Genomic DNA, 23,106 nt, shown 5'->3' on the forward strand with positions numbered 1-23,106 from the left:
GGTCAGAGGCAAGGAGGGAGGAAGGGTCCGAGCTGGGTATGCTATGGTGAGGATGGAGAGGTGGTGGCAGAGGGAATGACATGGCTGGGACTGCAGAACAGGCTGCAAGGGTGGGCAAATGAGCCAAGCGTGGAGCAGAGTGCTTAAGACAACGAGCCCACAGAAGAATCAGCCCCCAGGGGAAACGAGAGCTCTTTAGGCGCGCTGAGTGTGCGGGAGCAAAGCTTGGTAGATACTGAAGTCTGGAGCTCAGGAGAGAGGCAGGGGCTGGAGACCAGTTTTGAGGGTCCTGAGTGGATTAGATCGCCTTGGGAAAGCAAGCGGCAGCAGGAATGGAGGCTCAGTGAAGTGCAGTCATGGGCCAAATCCTGGAAAAGACAATGTTTTAGAGACAGCTGGGGCACAGATGTGAGAAAAAGGAGGTCCAGAAGGGTCCAAGAAGCAGGAGGAGAACCAAGAGAGAAGGGTGGTTCCTGAGACCAGGAGGGTTCAGGAAGACCAACAGCACCCACTCCTGCATGGCCCTCCTGCTGCTCTTTCTTGCTGGACTTTGCTTAATGTGAGCAAATTGTCACAAATAAGCTGGTGGAGCTCCCATCAAAAGAAAACTTCAAGCATGCCTCTCTCATCTTTTAACTGTTTATTGTATAATATAAAACTACAAAAGTAAGACTGCTCATTTCCATGTACATTTAATCTGTCCAATTGTTTAGATTACAGCCCAAACCTACATGTGAATACAGCCATCTGGGTTCCGATGTAACGTCTGTAATATTGCATAGAAAAGGCACAGCTCTCAGGTCTGTGGGGGAAAGGTTATACCTCCTTTTTGACAAAAGCCCTCCTCAAAAAACATGCACCAAACATGTCACTATGTACATCTTTTTTCAAAATCTCGGTCATGCGCACATATGGCCTGCATTTCTCTTCCAAAACTTGTTATCCCCAAAAGAAGTCCAACTTTTTATTGGCTTTGTCTGCAATAGCATTTGATCCTGGCTAATTTTCAAGAACCATTCAGACTCATTCTTAAAAACACTGGAAACAACTGTACATAAGCAGGATGCACACAACTCCATGCCTCCAGGTGCGGGGCAGTTACAGGAAGGTAACCATTTACAGCCAGAAAAGGTTAAATATGCTCTTTTCATTGTTTTCAGAAAATGTATAAAGGTCCAATTTGTAACAGCAAGGTTTTCAAATTAAGACAATTCACATAGAGTAGAGTAGTAATCGCTGCACAAAGTAGAGTCTCTTTTTTCTTTTTTTACATCTGTCATTTAAGAAGGCTGCCCTGCGGTATTCATAATTCATTGTTTACCGCAAAGGTGGTTAATAAATTTAAGCTTTAAAAACGATCTGAAAGTTGATACTTTGGCTCTTTGGAGCTTATTTCATTAAGAAATTTTCCTTGATTGACCTCAGGGCAGCTGGGGCACTCCAAGGGGCTATGGCGATAAAAAGCTCAATTGGTAAACACACTCGAGAGGTGCAGAGGAGGCTCTGGCCACTGCTCACCCTTTGGTATGAAGAAGGGTGCCCATGTGGTTGCCCCTTCTGTCATCCAGAGAAAGTGCTACTAAAAAAACTTTAAAAAATATCAACCCTTTGATGCTTTTCTTAAAAATTTGGAGGTATTAAAACATTCCTCATACCTTTTGCATATTTCAAATAGACCCATATTAGAGAAGAGTAAAAATGAATGCGGACTGTGCATACAATGAGAAGACCCGGGGGCCTGGCTTGGACCCCCTTTTAATACAGATTTACATTCCTACAAGAGAATACATTCCTACCATACATTCTGCACATGTTACGATCCAGATGTTAGCGCTCCACAGTAAAATAAATATATTTACACAGAAAAAAGGAATAAATAACTTATGGGAAAAAAAAACTCACTTCAAATTCAAAGCTCTTACGATTCTGCTCTCATCTTGTCACTTCATTGCACATCACTGTCAATAACTGTCCTCTCCCAGCCCCAGCTCGGCTTTCTCGTGAAGGCACCTCAAGCTGCCTGCCTGGCCCTGGATGCCGTGTGATGTCTTTCATAAAGGGGAAGGCACTGCTAGAAGCACATCCCACACTCAAACTGGGACTTGGAGATCCCACTCCAGCTCCTACTGTTCCCTGCTGGGACATCACTTTGTAAGAATAGGATGCAAAAGCAATTAGAACCCTAGATCGTTTTGATCTTTCTGAAAATGGGCTGCTAATTTTCCATGTCTTTCTTGTTAGACTTTGAGTATCAGGGATTTATGGCAACGGTGTCAGAGTTAAAAAGCATTTGCCTGCTGTTGTTGGGGTTTTTGTTTTGAATTTGAAGCCCAGCCTTACAAATACATGAGAGTCAGAGAACCAAGTTTGGGCAACACTTCTCCGTGCTTATTTGAACTGTTGCCCAACATATGGGATTTGTTTAAACACATGATTTGCTAATCCAACAAAAGTACAGTTGTTGTAAGTTACTGTAAATCAGTTTTTAACAATGGCAAACCCATTGTTTTACCCTGTTATTGTTCAGAATCATCAATACTATTGTACATGTGTATGTAGGTAGATGTGTGCAGCATGCAGCAGGTTTGCCAGGTCCTCCAGTTATAGAAAGCATTGAATCTGGGCAGACTTGTTCTCTGCAAGAAAGGGAAGCTCTTAAAATTAACAGGCACACTGACACTGGAAGCATCTACTACAACCCTCACCTCAGTTACATGGTCCCTGGTCCTATTAAAGGAAATGACACACCTGTAGCAGTACGAGGTGTCTGCGTGGAGGTTGCTTGTAGGAGAACAAGTGCAATTTGATCAGTTTTTCACTGGTCTACTGAGTTGATAATTAGCCTTTAAAACACATTCAAGTGGGGGAAAAAGTAAATTAGAAAGTAGAAAGACTTTATCATATCACACTCAAATCTTTTGCTTAGATGAGCAGTTCCTTCATCACAAACATCTTTGCTTTGCCATGTGCATTACAAAAATAAAACTATCTATGGCTTGCTTAAAGTGCCATTTTATAAAGTTGTCTTTTTTAATTAGCCAGAAAGACCCAATTTTATCCATGGCAAGAAGTGAGCAGAATTGGTGACTGAATATTGACAAATGACCAACAACAAAGACAACAACAAAAACAAAACAAAATCCCATAATTTAAAAATTTTTAAATAAATATAAAAGTTATTCCTAAAGAAGCCATCTGCATAACAATATAGGTTGTAACCTGCACTCAACAGCTAAAGTACCATTGGAAGAAAAGAAAAAACTGAAACAAGAAGGCCATAAACAGTTTCGGCAACAAGCAGGATACATTGCAAACTTTTTAAAATTAAATGTACACCACTAGGAATAAAAAGCTACTTCTCAAGTGTGTCCTGGGAGATAAGGTGATGGGGGAAAGAAATTGGGGGGAGGAGGGAAAACATGCATAGAAAGTCCTGTCTGAGTTTTGGGGTAAAACAGCCTTGACAAGTGTAAAGTAGCTGATTTAGGAAAGCAACCAGATGGGAAGCTGTGACGTAATGTGATGAACTCCAGGTTCAAGAGTTACACATGTTCTAAGAGTGCATCCCGGGCCGGCCGAGGTGAGCCAGGCTCACTGTGGTGATCACGAAGATGCCATTTTCAGCTCTTAGCAACACAGGGAAAGCTCTAGGGAAAGGAAGCTGCAGAAGACAATTTAGCAACATGATGGATGCCTTCTGGGGACATTTTCTTCTTTAAGGGCCCTAAGCATTGCAACAGGGCTGAGTTCCATGAAGAAGTTGGTTGCTTTTCATAAAATTTTGTTCGGATGTAAAATTTCAGGTCATCATAAAAATTACGCCAAAAAGGAAAGATCTGGGTTTTCATTAAAAAACAAAATAAAAACAATTAAAAGCGCAAACTTGGCATAAATACACTCTTAAGAAAGACGGTAGCTTTACCCTCAAAAGAGGGAGCAAAAGAGAACCATCACTTAAACCCCCAGCTCCACAGCCATCTCCCACCAACTGCTTAATGCAAGTTTGATGAGCACATGTGGCTCTGGCTTTGGAAGTCACAGTACTGGCGGGTGTTGGTGCCAGGGGGTCAGTGCTTGTGAAATTTGGGTGTGATATCACCTGGCCCTTTCTTAAAGCACTGTGTGTGTGTGTTTATGTGTGTGTGCATGTGTGTGCCTGTGTTTGCATTTGGGGACATCAACTGCAGATTGATTTGATCCAATTTTCTCTTGCACCATACACATATAAAACATTACAACTCTATAAAAGTACAAGTGCAACTTGTACATCTGAAGTTTGCAGGAACTATGTGAGCAAATCCTATCAAAATAGCTATCTCATATGTATAAACAGCATTTGTTTTTAGAAAAACAATATCATAAACTGCAGAATCTGTACAAAAATATAAAATAAATTTGGGCAGCAGTTTTCTAAACAGCCATGTAAATGCAACACTTACGAGGAGTAGTTAATGCCTCTAAAAAGGCCGAATTGCCAAGTCAACCTATACAGGGCGAAAATGCCAGAAAAGGTACTGAGATTATCTAAATAAGATATATATATATCTTATTAGATATATATATATATGGTTTTCTTCTTTACCTCTTGCAATAAAACTTATAGAAAAAATAGACAAATATGCACATGCAATTTACAGCTTTTCCAACTTAATCCTTGTGCTTCACTTGAACTGTTTATTTTTGTCATTCAACATTGCAACATTGTCTTTGAATGGATTCTTTCCTATACCAGGGTAGTAGGTCTCTGAGGAACCACTCAAAAAAGTGTATTAAAAGTGGTCATACTTGGATGAAGGCACTCCAACTCTGCTCAAAGCAAAAATTAGTGTGATCCTGTTGTAAAATTTTCTTTTTCTCTGAAAAAGGCAAGCAAGGGTGCATGCACAGTGTGGAGAACTGTCAGGGTTATGGGAACGCTCTGGGGTCTGGGTGGGCACAGTCGCTGGGTCCCTGGCTCTTAGGACCCAACAAGCACCTCCATGATGTGGTCCAGCTCTGTGAGGTCCATTTTGAAAGGCTGACTTGGGGCAACAGGCTGACTGCTGTAAGGAGCCAGAGTTTTGAGGAGGTCGTCGGCAGACACAGGGGCCATTTTTGAGGCTGTCCCTGATGAGGAAGTGCAGGGGTCAAAATCATACATGGACGTATCAATGTCAGCAAACAGGATGTCATCCAGGGTCAAGTCTGTCAGGAAACCCGTGGATGTCGTTATTTCAAAATTCCCAGGCAGAGAGTCCATCAGTTTTGAGTCATCTGCGCGGCTCTCTTGAGGACCGTCGGGTTTCTGGGTGCCACCCTCGCTGGAGGTCCCTTTTACACTGTCAGTCGCAGCCGCGGCCGCCTCTGTGGAGGTAGATGTGGGACAGAGCTCCTCGATCTCGTCCAAGGCGGAGGAGAAACTGTCCTTTTCTGGCAAGAGGACTGGAGGTGACAGTTTGGTGGGAGCCGTGGGCTGTATGGCCTGGGAGGTGCAAAACGTGTCATCGTCGTCCTCGAGCAGCGAGGCCGGGGTGAGGCAGGCCTCCAGGGGCGTAGTGCTTCCGAGGTCGCAGGGGTGGGAGGACGGGGACGCCAGGTGGCTGAAGACCGGCGGGGCCTCTCGGTAGCTGTCGCTGGGCTCGGTGGTGGGCTGGGAGGAGGGGGTGAACATGGGCCTCAGGCTGCCTTCCTGTTTGAGTTCCTCCTGGATCCGCCTCAACATGTTGTTAATTAAAACGGTCTTTTGCAAGCTGGGCTCTGTCAGGGGCCTGTGGTTATAGAGTTTCATAAGGGAAATGTTGAAGATAGTCTGGCGCTGTAAGGTGTAAGACACCTTGGATGGACCGTCACAGGGAGACACGATTTTGCCTTCCAGCCCATCTTCATGCTCATCAAACTTCCGTTTTCCTCCTTTACCCAACATGTATCTGCAGAGGGCAGAGAGAGGAAATGGCATTAATCACATGAAAGCTGATTTCTACCATAAAAAAAGAGATTGATTTAGAGGGCAGGACTTGGACCTCAGTTTCCTGCCCAGGGTTATTTACAAGTACACGTGGATTAATTAGGGGTGGGAAGAAGGAAGACCTTTTACAATAAGAGAGAGTTAGAAAATCCACCTTTGTATGCCTGTGGAGCAATTTTTATCACTAGGTAGTCTGGTGAGTGTATTTCTTGAGAAATGTGTACGACACAGACAAGTTAAGAGTTACCATGGAAACCATGATTTTGACTTTCTCAGCTCATGTGCTTGTGTTCGCCTAAGATTATCATCTAGGTTCAACTTCCCTCCCCCAAGTAGATTTATTTTTAAAGCCCAAGAAAACACTTACTATGACCTAAACAGATATAGGTGTCATAGATTACAGCTTGAGCACTTCTTAAAGGATTAAAAGAACCAAGATAAAGAAAGGGAACATGTATAATTTGGGTAGAACTGTGTGTGCTTTCAAAATGCTTTTCCTTCCTCATTAAGCATAGTCTTTCTGCCTGGTTGGTGACATGTGGTAAAGCACTGCGCCTGTGTTAAATGACCATAGTGACTGAGCCGCCACCACTTTTCATTCTAGAATCAAGTGGAGGAATGCGTATTTCCCAGCCTGTTTTTCCTTGGCTCAATTTCATCCACGCAGTTATGTTTGAAGACAACTGGATTAATTTTAAAGTAATTAGCTCTGATTATAAGCATTGCTGTTTGGGTACTTGAGACATTTCCTAACAAACTACCTCCTGTGATTCCAGAGATACATGTGTATTTTGAGGAAACCATGACCTCGTATCTCAGACCCTGAGAATCTGGTAATGGGTTGAATTTTAAAACTGCAGCGAGGAACTCCTGCCCCATCTTGCCTGCTGCTCACAGGCCAGGCTGTGTCCTCTCTTGCTCTGGCCTTAGTGAATACATTTGATCATCTGGTTGTCACCTTCTGGGGAGTGGTCCTTCCAGCTCTCCAAGATCATGTGACATCGTCACCACCTAATTTCAGAACTTCTACTGTCTAAACAGAACAATCTCAAGTCCCTTAGCCTTTGCCTCAAAGATCTCACTTTCTAACCATTTAACAAGAAACCTGCCTTTTGGTGTTCAGACCAGGATCGTGGTTCGAATGAAGCCAGGCCCACGCTTGCTCCCTCACCGTCCCCGCCTCCAGCTACAGCACTCTCAGGGACTCCTGCTAATCCTGTCCTCAGTGTGACTCACTCTCATGTCTTCATTTACAGGCAACTGCTTTATAGTTATCCAATTTCTCTTCTAAAGGCCATTTACCTTTTAATGAACTGCTTCAGCTGACTGATCACACCTCATTCAATCCTTTATTAACTTCTCCACATCTACACTGTCATAGGCACTTGGCCAGGCCCAGTGGGGAGTCCCACGGGAATACCCTGGCCTTCAAGAGGCTAAATATCCCCTCCTACACCTGATCACCATTTTGAATTTCAAGTCTCGACCTAAAGAAATAAGGCTAAACGGAATATAAACTTCACAGAACTTCTTTCTCATACTTTGTCAGAAAGCAGGCCATGCTGCCCTCAAGGCCAGTATACAGGTGGACATGAAGCCTGCCACTTGGGGTAACTGTCTTACCTCATGTCTCATGAGGTCTCCAGAAGAGACAGATGAACAAGCTGCAATCTATCAACATCAGAATCGGCTTGAGATTTGTTAATGCTTACGAAGAATGTGGAGTTACTTGCGTGAAACATTTCCCCTCATTTTGTTAACGTTTAAAAAATGGCTGTCAATCACAATGACCAGTCCAGTAATTAACTGTTCTCCAGGGCAAGAAAGGTTATGATAGTAACAGCTGGTTTGTCTAATACTTCACGTGATAGACATATTTCCTACTGTTTAGTGCTAAAAGTCTCATTTGTGTATTTACTTTGCATAGAACATTTCCTATCTAAAGTACCTGTTTAAACTTGAAGGTGAATCAGAGTGGAGGTGGTTTCATCTCACATTGCAAAACATTTTCTACTTCATGCATCAGAGGTACTACTGGACAACTGGGTTTTGAAACATGTAACTGTATTCACAATTATACTATTGGTATTTGCTTATAATTTAAGCATTTAAATACTTATAGAAAAATTTCACTTTTGCTAAAGAGCTAAGTGCATTTAATCTCATATAAAGTTCTAAGATCTATGTTATGTTATAATATGATCATGGCAACACACTTAAATGTGTGAGTACACAGATACATACACACTCTAAAACAGTGTTTCTCGAAGTGTGGCCACAGATGGTGCCTGTCTGCGAACTGTTACTGGTCCATGGTGAGGTATGTAGAGAGAGACATTTTATTATTTAGAAACTTCTACAGCAAATTTACACAGTAACTGTTATGTCTGTACATGGAATTTTTTTAATGGGGCTTCTATTTTCCATAACTTTGTATTTTTATTTCATTCTATGGTAATTATTTTTATTGTGTCTTACTAAAGTCTATGAAAGATTGGGGGGCCAGGGAACCAACAGAGCCCCTCGTCACAGAAAGCTTGAGAAGCACTGTCCGTAAGTGTAAAACAAAATACAACCAAAAACAAACTAGCTTATCGCCACTGTGGATTTTTATCAGTTTTCTGGAGGAGAGGTAACATTTAGGGAAGATGGTGTAGACTCTTCTTATAGTCATCAATGCAGAATTGTCTTTTTAGGACTTGTTACTAGAACAAACAACAGGGCTTTTTTTAATAATGCATTTTTCTAGAAATAATCACTCAATCTACAGAATTCACTTATTTAAAAAGTATACAGGCCACACAAAATACTATAGGCATTTAGTAGAATTCCCATAGCTGAAAGAGATCTTTGGAGATATTTTCAGAAGGATTTCAATGTGAGAAGCACCTAATTTCCAATTAGAATGATCCAGCTGGCCAGAGCTGTGTGCTAATCCTAATGATTTACAGAAAGCCTGATAAGACATCTGTAATGCTGCCTGGAAGGGGAGGGCAGAGGGCTCGATAAGCAAAACCTGTGAGCAGGAACAGACACGCACACACACCAAATCTTGGATGCGCTTCAGAGGTGTGAATACGGACCCCTGATGGAGTGTACCTCAAGGCAGTTTTGCCACCATTTCCCTATTTTGTATTATAAGGCAAAACTGACTCCACACACCCAGTAAGATTGTAAAATGCATATAATCTTGATTTTTAATCCTAATTCTATCTAAGCTGTTACAGAAAGGAATACAATGCAACATAATAAAAAGTGAAGTCATTTTCCTTAAGTTTGCCTGACACACTGCAGTAACATTACAATGAGCATATTCAGAAGAGGCCTCCAACTCCTAGAGGGGGAGGGCAGCGGGAACTCTCACTCTCAGGGCTTTGTGTAACAACCACCTCCTCAAGCAGGGCCCAATTTAAAGGAGAAAAGACACGACATGCCCTCGAGAACCAGAGGGCAAGAAGCCAGGCGCATCAGCTCCTCCGGGCCTCTCTGGGCCTGGCTCAGGCTGGCCAAGGTCTGGGTCGGCCCGGCTCCTGGCTCCTCAGAAGCCTCTCCTTCCTCAGGCACTCCAAGAAAATAACAATAGCTCCTTAACCACCCTTTGGAGAGGCAAGGGACCTTTCAAAAAGGCCTCACTGGGCTGCAACTTGAAGATGAAGCAGTAGCAGGAGCTGGCTAAGGACGTGTAGGTAACTCTAGGGAGGGGGTGCTGTGGTTCCTGCGGAGGGTGGGCCTGGAGTTCACGAAAGGGGGGGGCTGTGACCCACTGGCTTCCTAGGTCACCCCAGGGCTTTGACACTCCACTTTATCTCCTCCCTTGGCTGGTGAAGATCAAAGCCTAAAAAACCCATGCCTTCTACCCAATTTTTCCAGACAAAGACCCCAAGTGACCCTGAGCTCCAACGCGGGGTTGGAGACGCCCACGTGGGGTAATCACGTGGGTGCTCCTCCTTCTTCTGCCCACCCTAAGGGGCCTAAAACTAATTCCAGCCACTTTTCTACTGAATAGTCATTGGCTCTTAACATGAGGTTTGAGATTAAACGACCTCCCTCCCCAATAATCTTTTTAGAAACAAACGCCTAAGCATTCTGGTTTTCTAAACATTAATTTTAGCAACTATTAACTGCAGCAAACTAAGTTGCAAACATAAAGAACAAAACTCATTGGTAGCGACATAAATGAAAACTTCTGGAGTTTTCCAGGAAATTTCATACTAAACACAACTCTGTACATGAAAACTAGTTTTCAACTGTGCAACTTTTTATTAGGAAGGAACTTGCCCTCAAAAGCTACAATCTGGGTAGATGCTCAAAAGTAACAAATGTCACTAGAAGTGTCCTCAGAAGTCAAAGGACCAGAGGACCAGGAGCCTGAATGACTTGACTTTTTGGGGCTTTGCAATTCCAGAATCTGAGTGACTCCCACAGTAAGCAATCTGAGAGATTACTGTGGGCTGGGGGCAGCCGGGAGACTGCTGGAAATAGATTTGTAGCCTATTTGAAAGTTACCTTTAAGGTGGGATTGTCCCTTCATATCTGTTTCCCATCTCAAGATAGTGAGCCCCCCAGGGCACAGACTTGTGTGTTTTGTTCATTTCTGTACCCTCAGCATAAGGCAGTCTCCAACACAAGATGCTCCATAGATAGTCACTGAATACACGAACAGTAAGTGGAAATAATGAGGAAAGACACCAAGGGGCAGCCAGGGCAGCACTGTAAAAACAGAGCCAGGTGTGTGTGTGTGTGTGTGTGTGTCCCTGAGTGTGAACTGTATCTGGGAGGGAGGGTCTGAGGAACGGGAGGGTTGCACAGACCTGAGTTGAACGGTTTTACAGGGCAGGATCAGGGTCGCGCAATGCACCAGCAGCTGAGATATAGAGTAGGCAGGAAAGCTCCAGCTGAGAAGCTCTTCTGTGAGCGGCTCTCCCATCCTTCACTTTTCAACCGCGGGCAAGCCTTAGGCTCACCTGGAGGCCTGATAAGCACAGGCCGTTGGGCCCCACCTCCCATATTTCTCTTTCAGCATGTCTGGGGAAAGGACCTCGAATGAGCATTTCCAACAAACTTTCAGGTGATGCTGGTCTGGGAACCTCACTTTGAGAACTACCATTTCTTCTTTTCCTCATCAGGCCGTTTCAAGTTTAGGCTGGAGGATATCTTTATTCAGTTAATCTTGATTCCCAAGGCCTTCCTTATTTGTGTCTAATTTAGCAGGGCAAAAAGGAATGAACAGCATTTTTGTGATAGCAACTGACAACTGACATTAGAAAACAAAATACTGCATGCAGAGTTAAGATGTCTTATACTCAATTTTAATGACAAAACTCAGGGTCTCAAACTGATGTGTCAGATCCTACTCACCCAGTGGGGCCCAGATTCTCCTTGCTGGGATCTTACAGTGATGGCAGTGGGATCTTATCCAAAGCCCAGAAAGGAACTGAAACAGTACTTACGTTTAAAAGAGTAAGTAATAAGTAACATCTCCTACTACTACATTTTGCATTTTGGAAAAAAAATGCAAACTATTTTTTTAAAGATGAATCAGAAAAGGTTATCTTTAGCTCAGTGTTTTCCAACTATTTAAAAAGCTACATCTCTTTAAAATCTTTTTTTAAAAAATTACTGTCCTTTAATGTTATTTGAACTGTCAAGATAAATGTTATGATTTTTTAAAGTGAGAGTATTAAATCAACTTTTCCAAATTACCACTTCTGTCATCCTACCACCACCAACAAAAACCACTGCTTTAATCTGCAGGCTCACCCCAGCCTCCGCAGCATCACAGCATCCTGGTGGCTCCCTCGACAGACCCTGGGTTGGGGAGGCGGGGGCAGTGCGGGGGCTGTAGGAGGCCTGCACAGGGAGCCCTCCTCAGCCCACCAAGGCTGGCTTGCTGGGTTTCTCTGTGCCAGTCAAAAACAGATGCAAAAGTCTTCACAGATGTAAACTCTGCATTATGTTTTAACTTGATTCATCCCAAATGATTGTCATTAGCCCGGGCGGAAGGAAAACTCTCACTGATAGACTTTTCTACCCAGCGTCCGGAGAAAGAGAATTCATGTCACAAAAGGACTTTAAAAGGGGGTCAAATTGACAGCTTAGTTCTAAATTCTTAAGAGAGGAAATAATTGGGGAAGGTGTGACTGATCTTGTGACCAAAAAGGAATCAAAGATTGAGTGGAGACACCTGGTCCTGCATCCCTGGGGCTTGTGCAGCTCCGCACCACCCTGACCTGGTGTAGACACAGACGGGGAACTCAGGAAAGCATGGCCTTAGAAGCCCAACTGGTTTGTACCTTGTGTACGTTTTCAAGAGCTTTTTCCAATTTCCTTTTGGGAAACAGCAACAACTACACATTCTGTATGCTCCCTTCTCAGGAGTGCAGCAGGCTTCACAATTAAGTGATATGTTGTTTTAAAAGTCAGGTAACAAGGCAACACTGAACTACAGTGTCTGCCGTGGTGTACGGGCGGCTAGTGGGGTGAGCTGGCCATGCTCTGCCGCTCACCTGGGTGGAGAGCACAGCTGGGGCCTGCCTCATGATGAGTCACCAGCCTGCACACGCGGGATCCTGCATGGCTCCACATGCACGCTATACTTCAACAGGAACGTTTTCAAAACGCTAGCTAACAGCTATCAGGAAAAAGGCTCCTAATTCAAACGGGAGCTTTAACAAGCTGTATCCCTTGGCCGGGCGCGGTGGCTCACGCCTGTAATCCCAGCACTTTGGAAGGCCGAGGCGGGCGGATCACGAGGTCAGGAGATCGAGACCACTCTGGCTAACACGGTGAAACCCCGTCTCTACTAAAAATACAAAAAATTAGCCAGGCAGTGGCGGGCACCTGTAGTCCCAGCTACTCAGGAGGCTGAGGCAGGAGAATGGCGTGAACCCGGGAGGCAGAGTTTGCAGTGAGCCGAGATCGCGCCACTGCACTCCAGCCTGGGCGATAAGAGTAAAACTCCGTCTCCAAAAAAACAAAACCAAACACCAAGCTGTATCCCTAACCTCATCAGACACACTGTCCCATATGGCTGCTGGTGTGACCACTGGTTGCTGACGAGTCCAGAGGTGCCAACGCTAACGCTAAAACCAGAAAGATGAGGCCTTCAACCCAACGCCAATGCTCAAAGTAGTGATCTGCCCTCACGCACCCACCTCTTTGAAAGAAAAAAGAAGCTGACAGAAGACGTGTGGCGATTGTCTTATGAGAAGGCTGGCAGTGGTCCTTCCCTTCCCCTGACACACTGTGCCACCAAAGCCCACAGCCCTAAGTGGAAACACATTCATTCTCCCGGTGTCTTTTGGTGGTGGTGGTAGAAGAAAGGGGTGCCCCTGGTAAAATTAGCTGGGCATGTGGCAGACTTCTGAGCCGAAAAGAGGCTCAAAGTAGGGCCAGGATTGTTTTGAGACAACTTCTGAAACACAGAATACGCTGTTTCTCTTCTCCTCACTCCACAGGCTGGCCTCCCAATGCGTTTAGGACCCTGCTTTTGAGGCATCCAAGTGGGAGAGCCTCTGTTCATGACAAAAGGGAACCTCCCACCAGCCTGAGGGCGGGAGGCTGAGGACCCCAGAGCCCTGCCTCCAGGCTGTTGTCGTAGTGTGACACAGCAACTTCCGAGCAGGAAGGAGAAGCCCGATCCTAATTGGGGGAAGCTGTTTGTTTAGATAACTTTCTACAGCTTAAAATGTTACACCTTAAACAACACATTGGACTAAGAAATCTGATCATGTCCAGGCTTTTAACACCCTCCTCCCCCAAGGAACAATAAAACACACCAGTGAAAACAAAGAGGCTGCCCTGAAAAGGCTGCAGTGGTGGATGATACTGGCAGAATCAGAAAGGAAGCTAAGAGAAACAGGCGCGTCCTCAGCCGGGCCTCGCGTGTCCTGACACTGCAGCAGGCACGGGAAGTGGGCTGTCCCCTCCAGCACGGTGCGGAAAGGTGCTGGGGTATCCAAACAGCAAAAGTAAACCTGAGACCCCAAAACAACTGCGTCTGGCCCAGGGGAGTGGGCAAAAATTCCAACACGGAGAGACCATCTCTGGCTTATTTACAGACAGGGTAAGGATGCCCAAAGACAAGAGGGAGTATTAGTAACAGAACCCATGAAGCTCTGTGGATCGGGATGCTTAAAAAACAAAACAAAACAAAACAAAAAAACACCAAAGCTCATCCAGAATGTCTGAGGTCCCTGCAGTAACATCCATGCTAATTGGTAAGTAAGACAAAGCCTCCCCTAACAAATCAGCAATGTAATTATAAAGCCAGTCACTAGATCAAGCCAGTCTCCAGTGCTCCAGCGATATTCTGAACCTGTAACCCGATACCACTGTTTGCTGCCGGCGCCTCCTCCGGGCTCTCCCGCTGCTCACCGGCCGGGCGGGGGCCCGCAGGGCAACGCAGCCTAGGCTGTTTGTGCAAGATGAGACCCTGCATTTGACGAAGACCTGCAGGAGCAATCCTCCTGGCTTTCTTGACAGTGAAGAAGAAGAAGAAGAAAAAAAAAACAGCCTGACGATACACTGAAATTCGAACAGGAAGTCAAGCCCTAATTAAATTTAAGAAACAACTTTTACTGTTTGGGGTTGTTTTCTAAAGTCCAAATTTTTAAAATTCTAGTTTCTCCTCTCAGATTTTTACATGCGTCTATTAAATTGAAGGCAATTTCCAATACTGGAGGTTTGTCAAATATAATCTTTTCTCCTAGTAAAATAATTTTTTAAAATGTTGACAGCTGCATTTAGTAAGCAAAATATAGTCAAATTCTGGGAGGGAATGTTTCAAGTAAATATTTCTTTAGAATAAATTATGGCCTTGTTAGTACACATCTGGAAAGAAAATAGGCTTTTTAGAATATAAATGTCAAGTGGTATAAAATGTTTCTTATATCCTGTCTTACTGGTTCCTCCGCCAGCTGGGAATTTTAAGTTTTAATTCCAACTCTTATGAAGTTATGGACACCAATCACCTTCTTCCAAGGACAATGAGAATGCTGCCAATTGTTTTATTTTACCTAAGGATTCTGGCTAAAAGTATGGTACACTTGATTTAAAAAAAAATTAGAAAGAAAAAAGCTTTGTTTTCTCAGGTTTAAGGATTTTTTTTTTTAATTTATAAAGGAAAAGGATTACTTGGGAATGGCACACTTAATTCAAGTAAAAGGTTGAGTAGAATTATACAGTTTCTAACCTTAAGTTAACAAAAACATAATATGCTCTGATGGCCCGGAATTTGCTTTAAAATACTCCAAAACAAACAAACAAACAAAAAACCCAAAACCTGGCCATGTAGATGAAACAAGATTTGACAAAATGTTGATACCTGCTGAGGCTGGCTGATAAGTACAAGGCGGTGCATTGTACTCTTCCTTTTACTTTGAATGTGTTTGGAATTTTCCATAACAAAAAGTTAAAAACCACAACACGCCAATACAGATTTCTAAATTAAAACATATAAAATAATCACAATAAATTACTCACACCCCCAGTGAAAACTATTATATTAATTTGATAGGGTTTTGTTTTGTTTTTTCCACACAGAAGAAAGCTATTAGTGCTCCATGTAAACAAGCACGCCCAATTCAAGTTGGAACTCTTTAAACTCTGGAAAACAGCACATCACATCCAGCCACGAGGGGGCGCAGCCGAGCAGCAAGGAGCGCAGAAGTCTCATTCTTCACTGCAATTTCTACCTGCAGCTCTCTCAAAGTATACACATTTTCAAGACTGTTTCCAAATTCAGGTATCCACAGGACAATGCTAAGCAAGCTGGGAGCTTTGCCAAGGCCAAAATAAATCAAATTATGGTACGGTTCAAACTCTGGAAGTACTGTGTATAGGAAAGGTTGTTTCCCTGTATATAAAAGTTAACACTGATATTTCAAAAACCGTGGTTAAAATCCCTGGAGGATTCCTGAAATGAGAACAAACACACAACAACAAACACACACCCAAGTCATGAGATGTGAACATGGAGAAACCAACAGTTCAGAATTTCCAGTGGGGCTTCCAACATGGACTCCCTTAATAAAACAATGAGTCTCAATAAATTCGGCACTAAGACTTTTACCAGTATAGATAGACACCTTTACTAAGCCTACTACTTCTTAGTAACTATAAATTATCTCCATACTGAACAGATACCGCTTCAGGCAGTTATTTGGGAAAACCCTTCATAAAGGACATTGGGGAGGGGCCATTTAATTATAAAATGTAACACAGTTAACCTTAGGGAGATAATGAAGCGAGATCATTATGTGTAACTACTTGCTGGAATTCTTTCTATTTAAATTATAAGGTCACGTTATATGATATTGTATGTTCAATAATAATGCTCATAATAGATGAAATGTTATAATGAGTCTCCCCATTTGAAAACTGGAAACTATAAACATATCTATATATTATAATCATTTGAATTGTGATACTACTTCATAATAATTTGGTGTCAGAATATGTTTTTAGCATTTTGAATCTAAGGCCTCATTAACATTAGGGTAAGGAATTCTCAGATTTGACAATTTTTCCCATAAGATTATGTGCTTTACTAGTAAAGGCTAGCCAGCATTGCCCAACCCCCCATTCTCGGGCATAATGAGAATATTTTTTTCTCCTGTATTTATAATTGCTTGGATGGGATTCTGTTTCAATCCTCCTGTAGCATCTTTTCCCTAAAGATACACTGTTTTTCTCTCTCACACTAGAGACCCTTAATAAACAATGTCAAGGGGGTGGGGGACTTAGAGTAGAAAGGAAAGGCTTTGCCAAAAGTATGTGACAGTTTTTGTGTTAAAAAAAAAAAAAGACTCAAGATATATATGTCTTACTAATATATATGTATTTAGTAAGACATAATATATATGTCTTACTAAAACAGGGAAATATAAGCTTTTAGAACAATTCTGTGAAAGATAAAATTGCATCTTAGTAAAACCAAAGGTGGCCTTCTAGGTTTTATTAGAAAACTATTTGCCACTGAATAAAACTAAGGAATAAAAATAAAGTATGCTACTTCAAGAAATGCTTCAATGGAAGCTTTTCTTAAAAGTTAAAAATTAAAAACTAGTCATGCCTTCAAATTTGGATGCTTCTTTACTACGAAAGAATCACTTAAAATATTCCTTATAAATACAGAACATATTTCATCTTATAACTTATCCGTGCAGTCCAAAGAGGAAAACCAGAGAAGTGTTATTTCTTTTACTTACTGTGTAAAACTGAACATCGTATTGTACGGCCTAAACCTGGATTCCCTAGAGAACAGTATCACATTTCTACAACATGACATGAGTACAAAAATTTGAGGTGCAGGATAATAGAAATATACTTGAGACATGCAAATGGCAGGAAATAACTATTCTATGTAAATGCCTGTCCCATGTAAGTAACCTACGTGTTCCGAATGTTTAATTTAGTTGCCTCTACGAACTAGGTAGGCTAATAAGGTTTTACAAAGACAATTTAAACTTTGTATCATATACTTGAATAATTCACACATAGAAAATAATTTTAGAAAGAAAAAGGCAATGAGGATACAAGCTAAACTTGAGGGGAGTAAATGATACTTTGTAAACATGGCAGCCATTAAAGAATAACTACTTTGGGACTATTTTGAGATAAAATGTTTATCTTCCCAAGGACTTCTGTGCATTGATAATGAATGGCTCATTCAACTTTAAGCTATGTCATTTAAATACAATAAAAATAACCAGAGTTCCACGCTAAATGTAATAACTATTTATTTTCTAAGGAAAATACTTCATAATTCTTCAATTACCTTCAATGGTCTTCATGGAAAGCCTTCCTCAACCTCCCCAGCCTGCCAGCCCCAGCCTGCCACTCTATTCATCCTACCTGTCTTCTGGAGCTTTAGAAGGAGACAGGAACCACCTGAAGAATCGAATTTTTAATGTGTAAACCAACTGCTTGTCAGAGAGCTAAGAAACACTGCCAGTGAAATGTATTTTATTTTATATTTCTGGACATGGTAAAACTATTTTAAAAAATTAGTTTGCCTTAAAAAGTTCAGAAAAGACCACCAAGTTCCTGACAAGCAGAGAGGCAGAGCAAAAATTCTTCCACTCTGGATCACAGCACCCAAATTCCTCAGGCAGATTGGTTTTCTCTGATAGCACGGAAGACACAGGAGAAGTACAGATGGACAGGGAGATGTCCCCTCAAAGAAGGAAAGAAATCTGAAAAGCAAATCTGTATCACCTATTATAAAATGGGATAACCACACAGGGAAGATCAGTTTAAAGCAGCTGCCAGCTCGATATCTCATTAGCGTGACTAGGATTTTATGCAAACCTGTTCTGGTGTAGAGATGACCTTGGGACTTTCAGATTCTCTGAGTTTAACTTGGGCAATACTTCTAAACACAAGGGTGGGGTACACCAGCAGGCCTGCTCCAAACCCCAGGAGCTGCAGTGCATGGCGTGGAATGATAAGCAGCCGGCCGGAGCAGAGGCAAGCAAAGCGCTAAAGGCTGATCTGGAGCAAGGGACTTTTAATCATTTAGTGTTTTTGACCATGGTCTATTCAAGTGTACATTTTACTTTTCTTCAACAGGTTCACTCAGCCCACTGTTAAACATCAGTGTGTGTGCACATGGATATACAGAATATATAGACATAGATCATGTCTGTAAGAACCAGAATCCCTTCCCCTTTACTATTCTATGGGAAAATCCTTAGAAAATGCTTAGCTTCTTTTCAGTTAACTGCCTAGGAAGGTTTTTAAAGGAAAAAAGCTTAGAATTAATTAGTAACTCTGCAAAGCTACAGGTTTTTGTAAAGTGACAAAAAAGATAGTAAGGCAGACATGAATGAGTTTTAAGAACTGAAGTTTGCTGCTACCTGGAGTTAGTAGAGAAACAAAGCTGCCTTTGGGCACCTCAAACTAGTCAGACCTGCTATAGCAGTTGCACAGTCAGCTCCAGATCTGTCCTCTGCTCTTCTCCCTCCAGCCCTCACCCCACGCCTCCGCATAGCTCAGTCCACTCTCTACTCAGGGTGGAGGTGGGCCGGACACACTCACCCCTTGATCTGCTGTCCCTGTTGGGGGGCAGGGCCAGCTCTGGCCAGACAGTGTGCAAGTGTAAGAAGAGGCCGGCCAGGAGCACAGACGACAACACCATTCTGAGCTGAAAACTGCAATGGGTGCAGAATACAGCTTAGGTGATCTTGGGTTTCCAAAATAGATCAATCAAATTGTGGGTTTACTTCAGAGAATCCTAGCATTAAGTTCAGAAGAGGGACAGAGGATTCTGAGAAAAGACAAATGGGTCTTTCCAGCTTTGGGATCCCTCAGACCACAAAGAGGGCAGAATTTTCAAAAGAGAGTTTGTGCTGTCTGTATGTGGTGCTTGTTGAAACTGGAGTATCTGTTCTGTCCCATTAGAAATCATATATTATAAAATATATTGTGATGATTTTACTTTGACATTTTCATTTGTATTTCAAAGAAAATTTTTAGACAGCCAATCATGTTTTGTTTGTCTCGTGATCTCCGAGAAAAAAAAAACAAACAAGGAGTCTATTTATTACTCAGAATAGGAATGTCGTCTTATTGGGCTGACATATGCCATTCACAGATTCATGCGAAGAATGAACTGCCACACAGTGCTAATGGAGAAAGACACTGCTCCACACAATGAGTGACGGACGCTCCAGGGGACAGTTCTGTTCATGAGGGTTTCCCAGCATCTGCACACAGGGCATAAGTTTGCCTTTAATATCAACTGCACCGGCCATTTGAGACAATCATTTTTTCTAGATTAGTAGCCATTTCCTTCAAACATACTAAAACTAAATGAAATAGCCACATATTTCTTAAACAGGAGTCCTGGCTTGTGGGTTTCTACCAATTGCTTAATGAATAATTATTAACAATAGGTACAAAATATATGAGTTATACATATAAAGTGGTCATGGCACTTTTAGATTTTCATGTTTTGCTAGTCAGTATTAATTAACAGAAAGACCTATGAGAGCTGGTGTCACCCTTATTGTGAGGCCATTTTCATGTCAACTGGAGCTTGCCTTCTGGTGCCTTCAGTACACACCTGATCTTTGGACTCAGTAATCAGAGATAGCGCCTGCGCTTGCTCTCTCTCTCACGCACCAAGTAACTATTGCAACTAGAGCTATCTTCTATAGGATATGCCAGGACAGTGAATACAAAATTTCTGTTGCCAAAAAGCTTTAAAAATTCTATGAGTGAATTAAAGTTCATGGTCTCAAATACTCCTATCTATACATAGCTTTTTCCATAGGTAATATTGACAAAGTGGTCTTGATTCTGTTGATATATGTGAAATATAAAATAAAGCTTCATACTTTTTTCTGTGCTTTTTAACAAGAAACCACAGCAAAAGAAACCTCTCAAAGTTTCTGTTCCAGTTTTCACCTTTCTTAGATACTAAAATGTAAAATATTTTGTCTGAGGGTAAACTTGTAGTATAATTGGACACTGATAACTTGCAGCATGCTACTTTTATCGATAGAAACTTTTATGTATTTGCATTCGAACATCTTCAAACTGCCTTCATACGTTTTGTAATGTTTTTTGTGTGTGATGCATGTGTATGCCTTTCTAAAGTAGTGTTGTAACTTATTCTGCCATTGGAACCCTGTTTAAAATAGGAGATGCCATAAGCTATCAGTCGCCACACAAATTTGAATGAGTTTTAAAATATCAAAATATGTGCTATTTTACTAGGCTCGTTATCAGTAATAATTCAGTGTGTAGCAACTGGGCAAAATTCATATTTTAGCTTCTCAATTAAATAGAAAAGCTTTAAAGAGGGACAATTCAGCAAATAGAAGTGTAAAGATTTTCTAAATCTGAATTAATATCCTTCTCTTAGTTCTTCAAGGGAAACAAGCTTGAGCAGCTGTTACCTAAGACGCTGTGACATTCGCCTGACAATAAAACCGTTCCCTAGGACACCTCCTGTCATACATACACTTGGTTGGCATTATAAAATGTGAGTCCTCTCCCCTACCTGTCTGAATGAAGTAAGGAAAAGAGCCGGGTGTTAAGGAAAAAGGGGGTTGGGGGATGTCAAATCCAAAATAAGATTTCTCATCTGAGAACAACATGGCTATGTACATTTTAATTAGGGGGTGAAATAAGTAAAAAAAAAAAAATTGTTAAAGAATTCCAAACTTAATGAACGACATAAACAATTTTATATTAACATACAATACACCTTTAAGAAGTCAATGAAGCTAAAGGAAAACTTTTAAACATTTGTCTCTTTTAAATAAAAAGAAAAAAAAACCTGAAAAAATAAACAGAAAAGCAGAGATCCACAAACTATTCTTGTTCACTCCAGAAGTTGGGATCTTAGGATGGATATTTTCATCTTCACAGCACACCCTAGCACACTCATATCAGAATAGACTGCTATAAAAAGGGGGAGGGATGGTAGCTGCCAGGGTGAGACATGCCTTCTGCTGAGCTGAGCAACTACCCCCAACCCCCATCGGCCAAGCAGCCCAGACGCTCTCAGGTGGACGGTCCTTCAGGGGCGCAGCGAAGCCAAAAGCCCACTTCACTCTTGTCAGGGACTAGTCTTCAGTTACAAAAAGCTACTGTGAACACTTAGGGCCTCAGGAATCCTACTGGTGACTACAACTTCCAGGCTCTTTACCCACATTATGGATATTTCTTAACATATATTGGGAAATCAAAAAGCGTATTTCATGAACAAAGCTTGAAAACATGTACTCTCTCCCCTAAGACCAACTGGGGCTGCCCAATTCGATTCAAATAAAAACTGCTGTGGTCTGAGGCTGGCTGTCTCACTCTGCTGACTGTCCTCTCCATTCAGTGTCTGTGAAAACTTACTTTCTACCTCCTGAAACGACTCAGCTTGTAAGCAGAAAGTTATTCCAATGCAAACTATACCTGATCTTTTCGCGAAACTTAGAAACTAAACCTAAAACTCGACTCCCATCTCAATCTATTACTACCACTTCTGCTAAAGGTAAGATAACTTACAGCCAAGACAACAAAACAAAACACGATTTTCTCTCCATGCAGTGGCCCTGTGACGACACCCCCTGTCTTACTGGTACAAAGTCTAGGGCTTGGGACAGCTGGCTCCCCTCAGCCCCCTCCCTTTCAGTCATAGGCGGTTACCACGAAGATGACTTGTAGATTTCCAACTTAAAAACCAACGAGACGTTAAGTTTAATACACATATAGATCCCAAATCAATTCATTTGGGCATGGACGAAAAGAGGGTGGAGAGGGACGTTTTTAACATTAAAAAAAACACCGGGAAATTCACAAAAACGCACTACAGCAAGTTGGATGCAAACCCGGCCACAGAACTCAAAAGTGAAGCAGCCTTCGCGCCAGCAATCCGAGCCTTAAAAGAAGTCTCGCACGTTCACAACAACACAACCGCCACAACGCACACACACATCCCAGCTCTAGAGGCGACAGCTCCAGGCGCCCCCGCCCGCCGCTCGGCTCTCCGAGCTCCCGACCCCCTCCTGACCCCGGCCCTGCCCCCAGCGGCTCAGCCCGCAGGCGCCGGGGGTCCGAGAGCGCGGGGCCGGGGCCGGGGCCGGGGCCACGGGAGGGAGCGCTCCTCCCGTACCTGCTCCGTCCCCGGCTCCCTCCCGCGGCGGCGCCCGGCCCCTCCTCCGCCCTCCGGGCTCTCCCAGCCCTGGCCGAGTCCCAACACCGCCCCCCATCCACCCGGAGCCCCCGCGCCCGCAGATCCCCTCCAGCCCGGCGCCAGAAGAACTTACCACATGCAGCTCCACCTGGGAACTAACGCATCAGGAGGGGTTTCCGCCCACTCCTCAGCTACTCCCGCTCCATGCGGAGTGCCCCGCTCCAGGGGCCCGAGGGTGGCGCCGGGGAGCGGGCAGCAGGCGAGGCTGAGGCTAAGACTCCGCTGTCCTCTGCCTGTGCGCCCCGAGCATTATACAATGGTGGAGGCGGCGGCGGCAGGCAGCGGAGGAGGAAGCAGGAGCCGGGCGGAGGGGGCGCCCTGACCGAGCGAGCAGCAGCTCGTGCTCCAGCACTCGCCGTGCAGGAGTGACGTGCGGCCCGCGAGCCTCCCGCGAGCTCCGGGCCCCGGCGCCGCAGGCCCCGCCCCTCGCCGCCCGACCCCGCCCCCGCCGGCCCCGCCCCGG

General features: G+C 43.2%; 1 protein-coding gene across 1 annotated transcript; it reads right to left on the minus strand.

Moving 5' to 3' along the window:
* Positions 1-625: 625 nt before the first annotated feature.
* SERTAD2 (SERTA domain containing 2) lies at positions 626-23,013 on the minus strand. The gene is made up of 2 exons (XM_003262457.3): positions 22,717-23,013; positions 626-5,906 (listed from the first exon to the last, which is right to left on the minus strand). Exon 2 carries the CDS (start codon positions 5,900-5,902, stop codon positions 4,958-4,960), a length of 945 nt encoding a protein of 314 aa, XP_003262505.1. The 5' UTR covers positions 5,903-5,906; positions 22,717-23,013; the 3' UTR covers positions 626-4,957.
* Positions 23,014-23,106: the final 93 nt, after the last annotated feature.

This window comes from Nomascus leucogenys, chromosome 14 (assembly GCF_006542625.1).
Source record: "Nomascus leucogenys isolate Asia chromosome 14, Asia_NLE_v1, whole genome shotgun sequence".
NCBI lineage: Eukaryota > Metazoa > Chordata > Mammalia > Primates > Hylobatidae > Nomascus > Nomascus leucogenys.

What these genes read in the sequence shown, in the direction of transcription:
- SERTAD2 (XM_003262457.3), bottom strand. Translation starts at nt 5,902, where the DNA reads ATGTTGGGTAAAGGAGGAAAACGGAAGTTTGATGAGCATGAAGATGGG.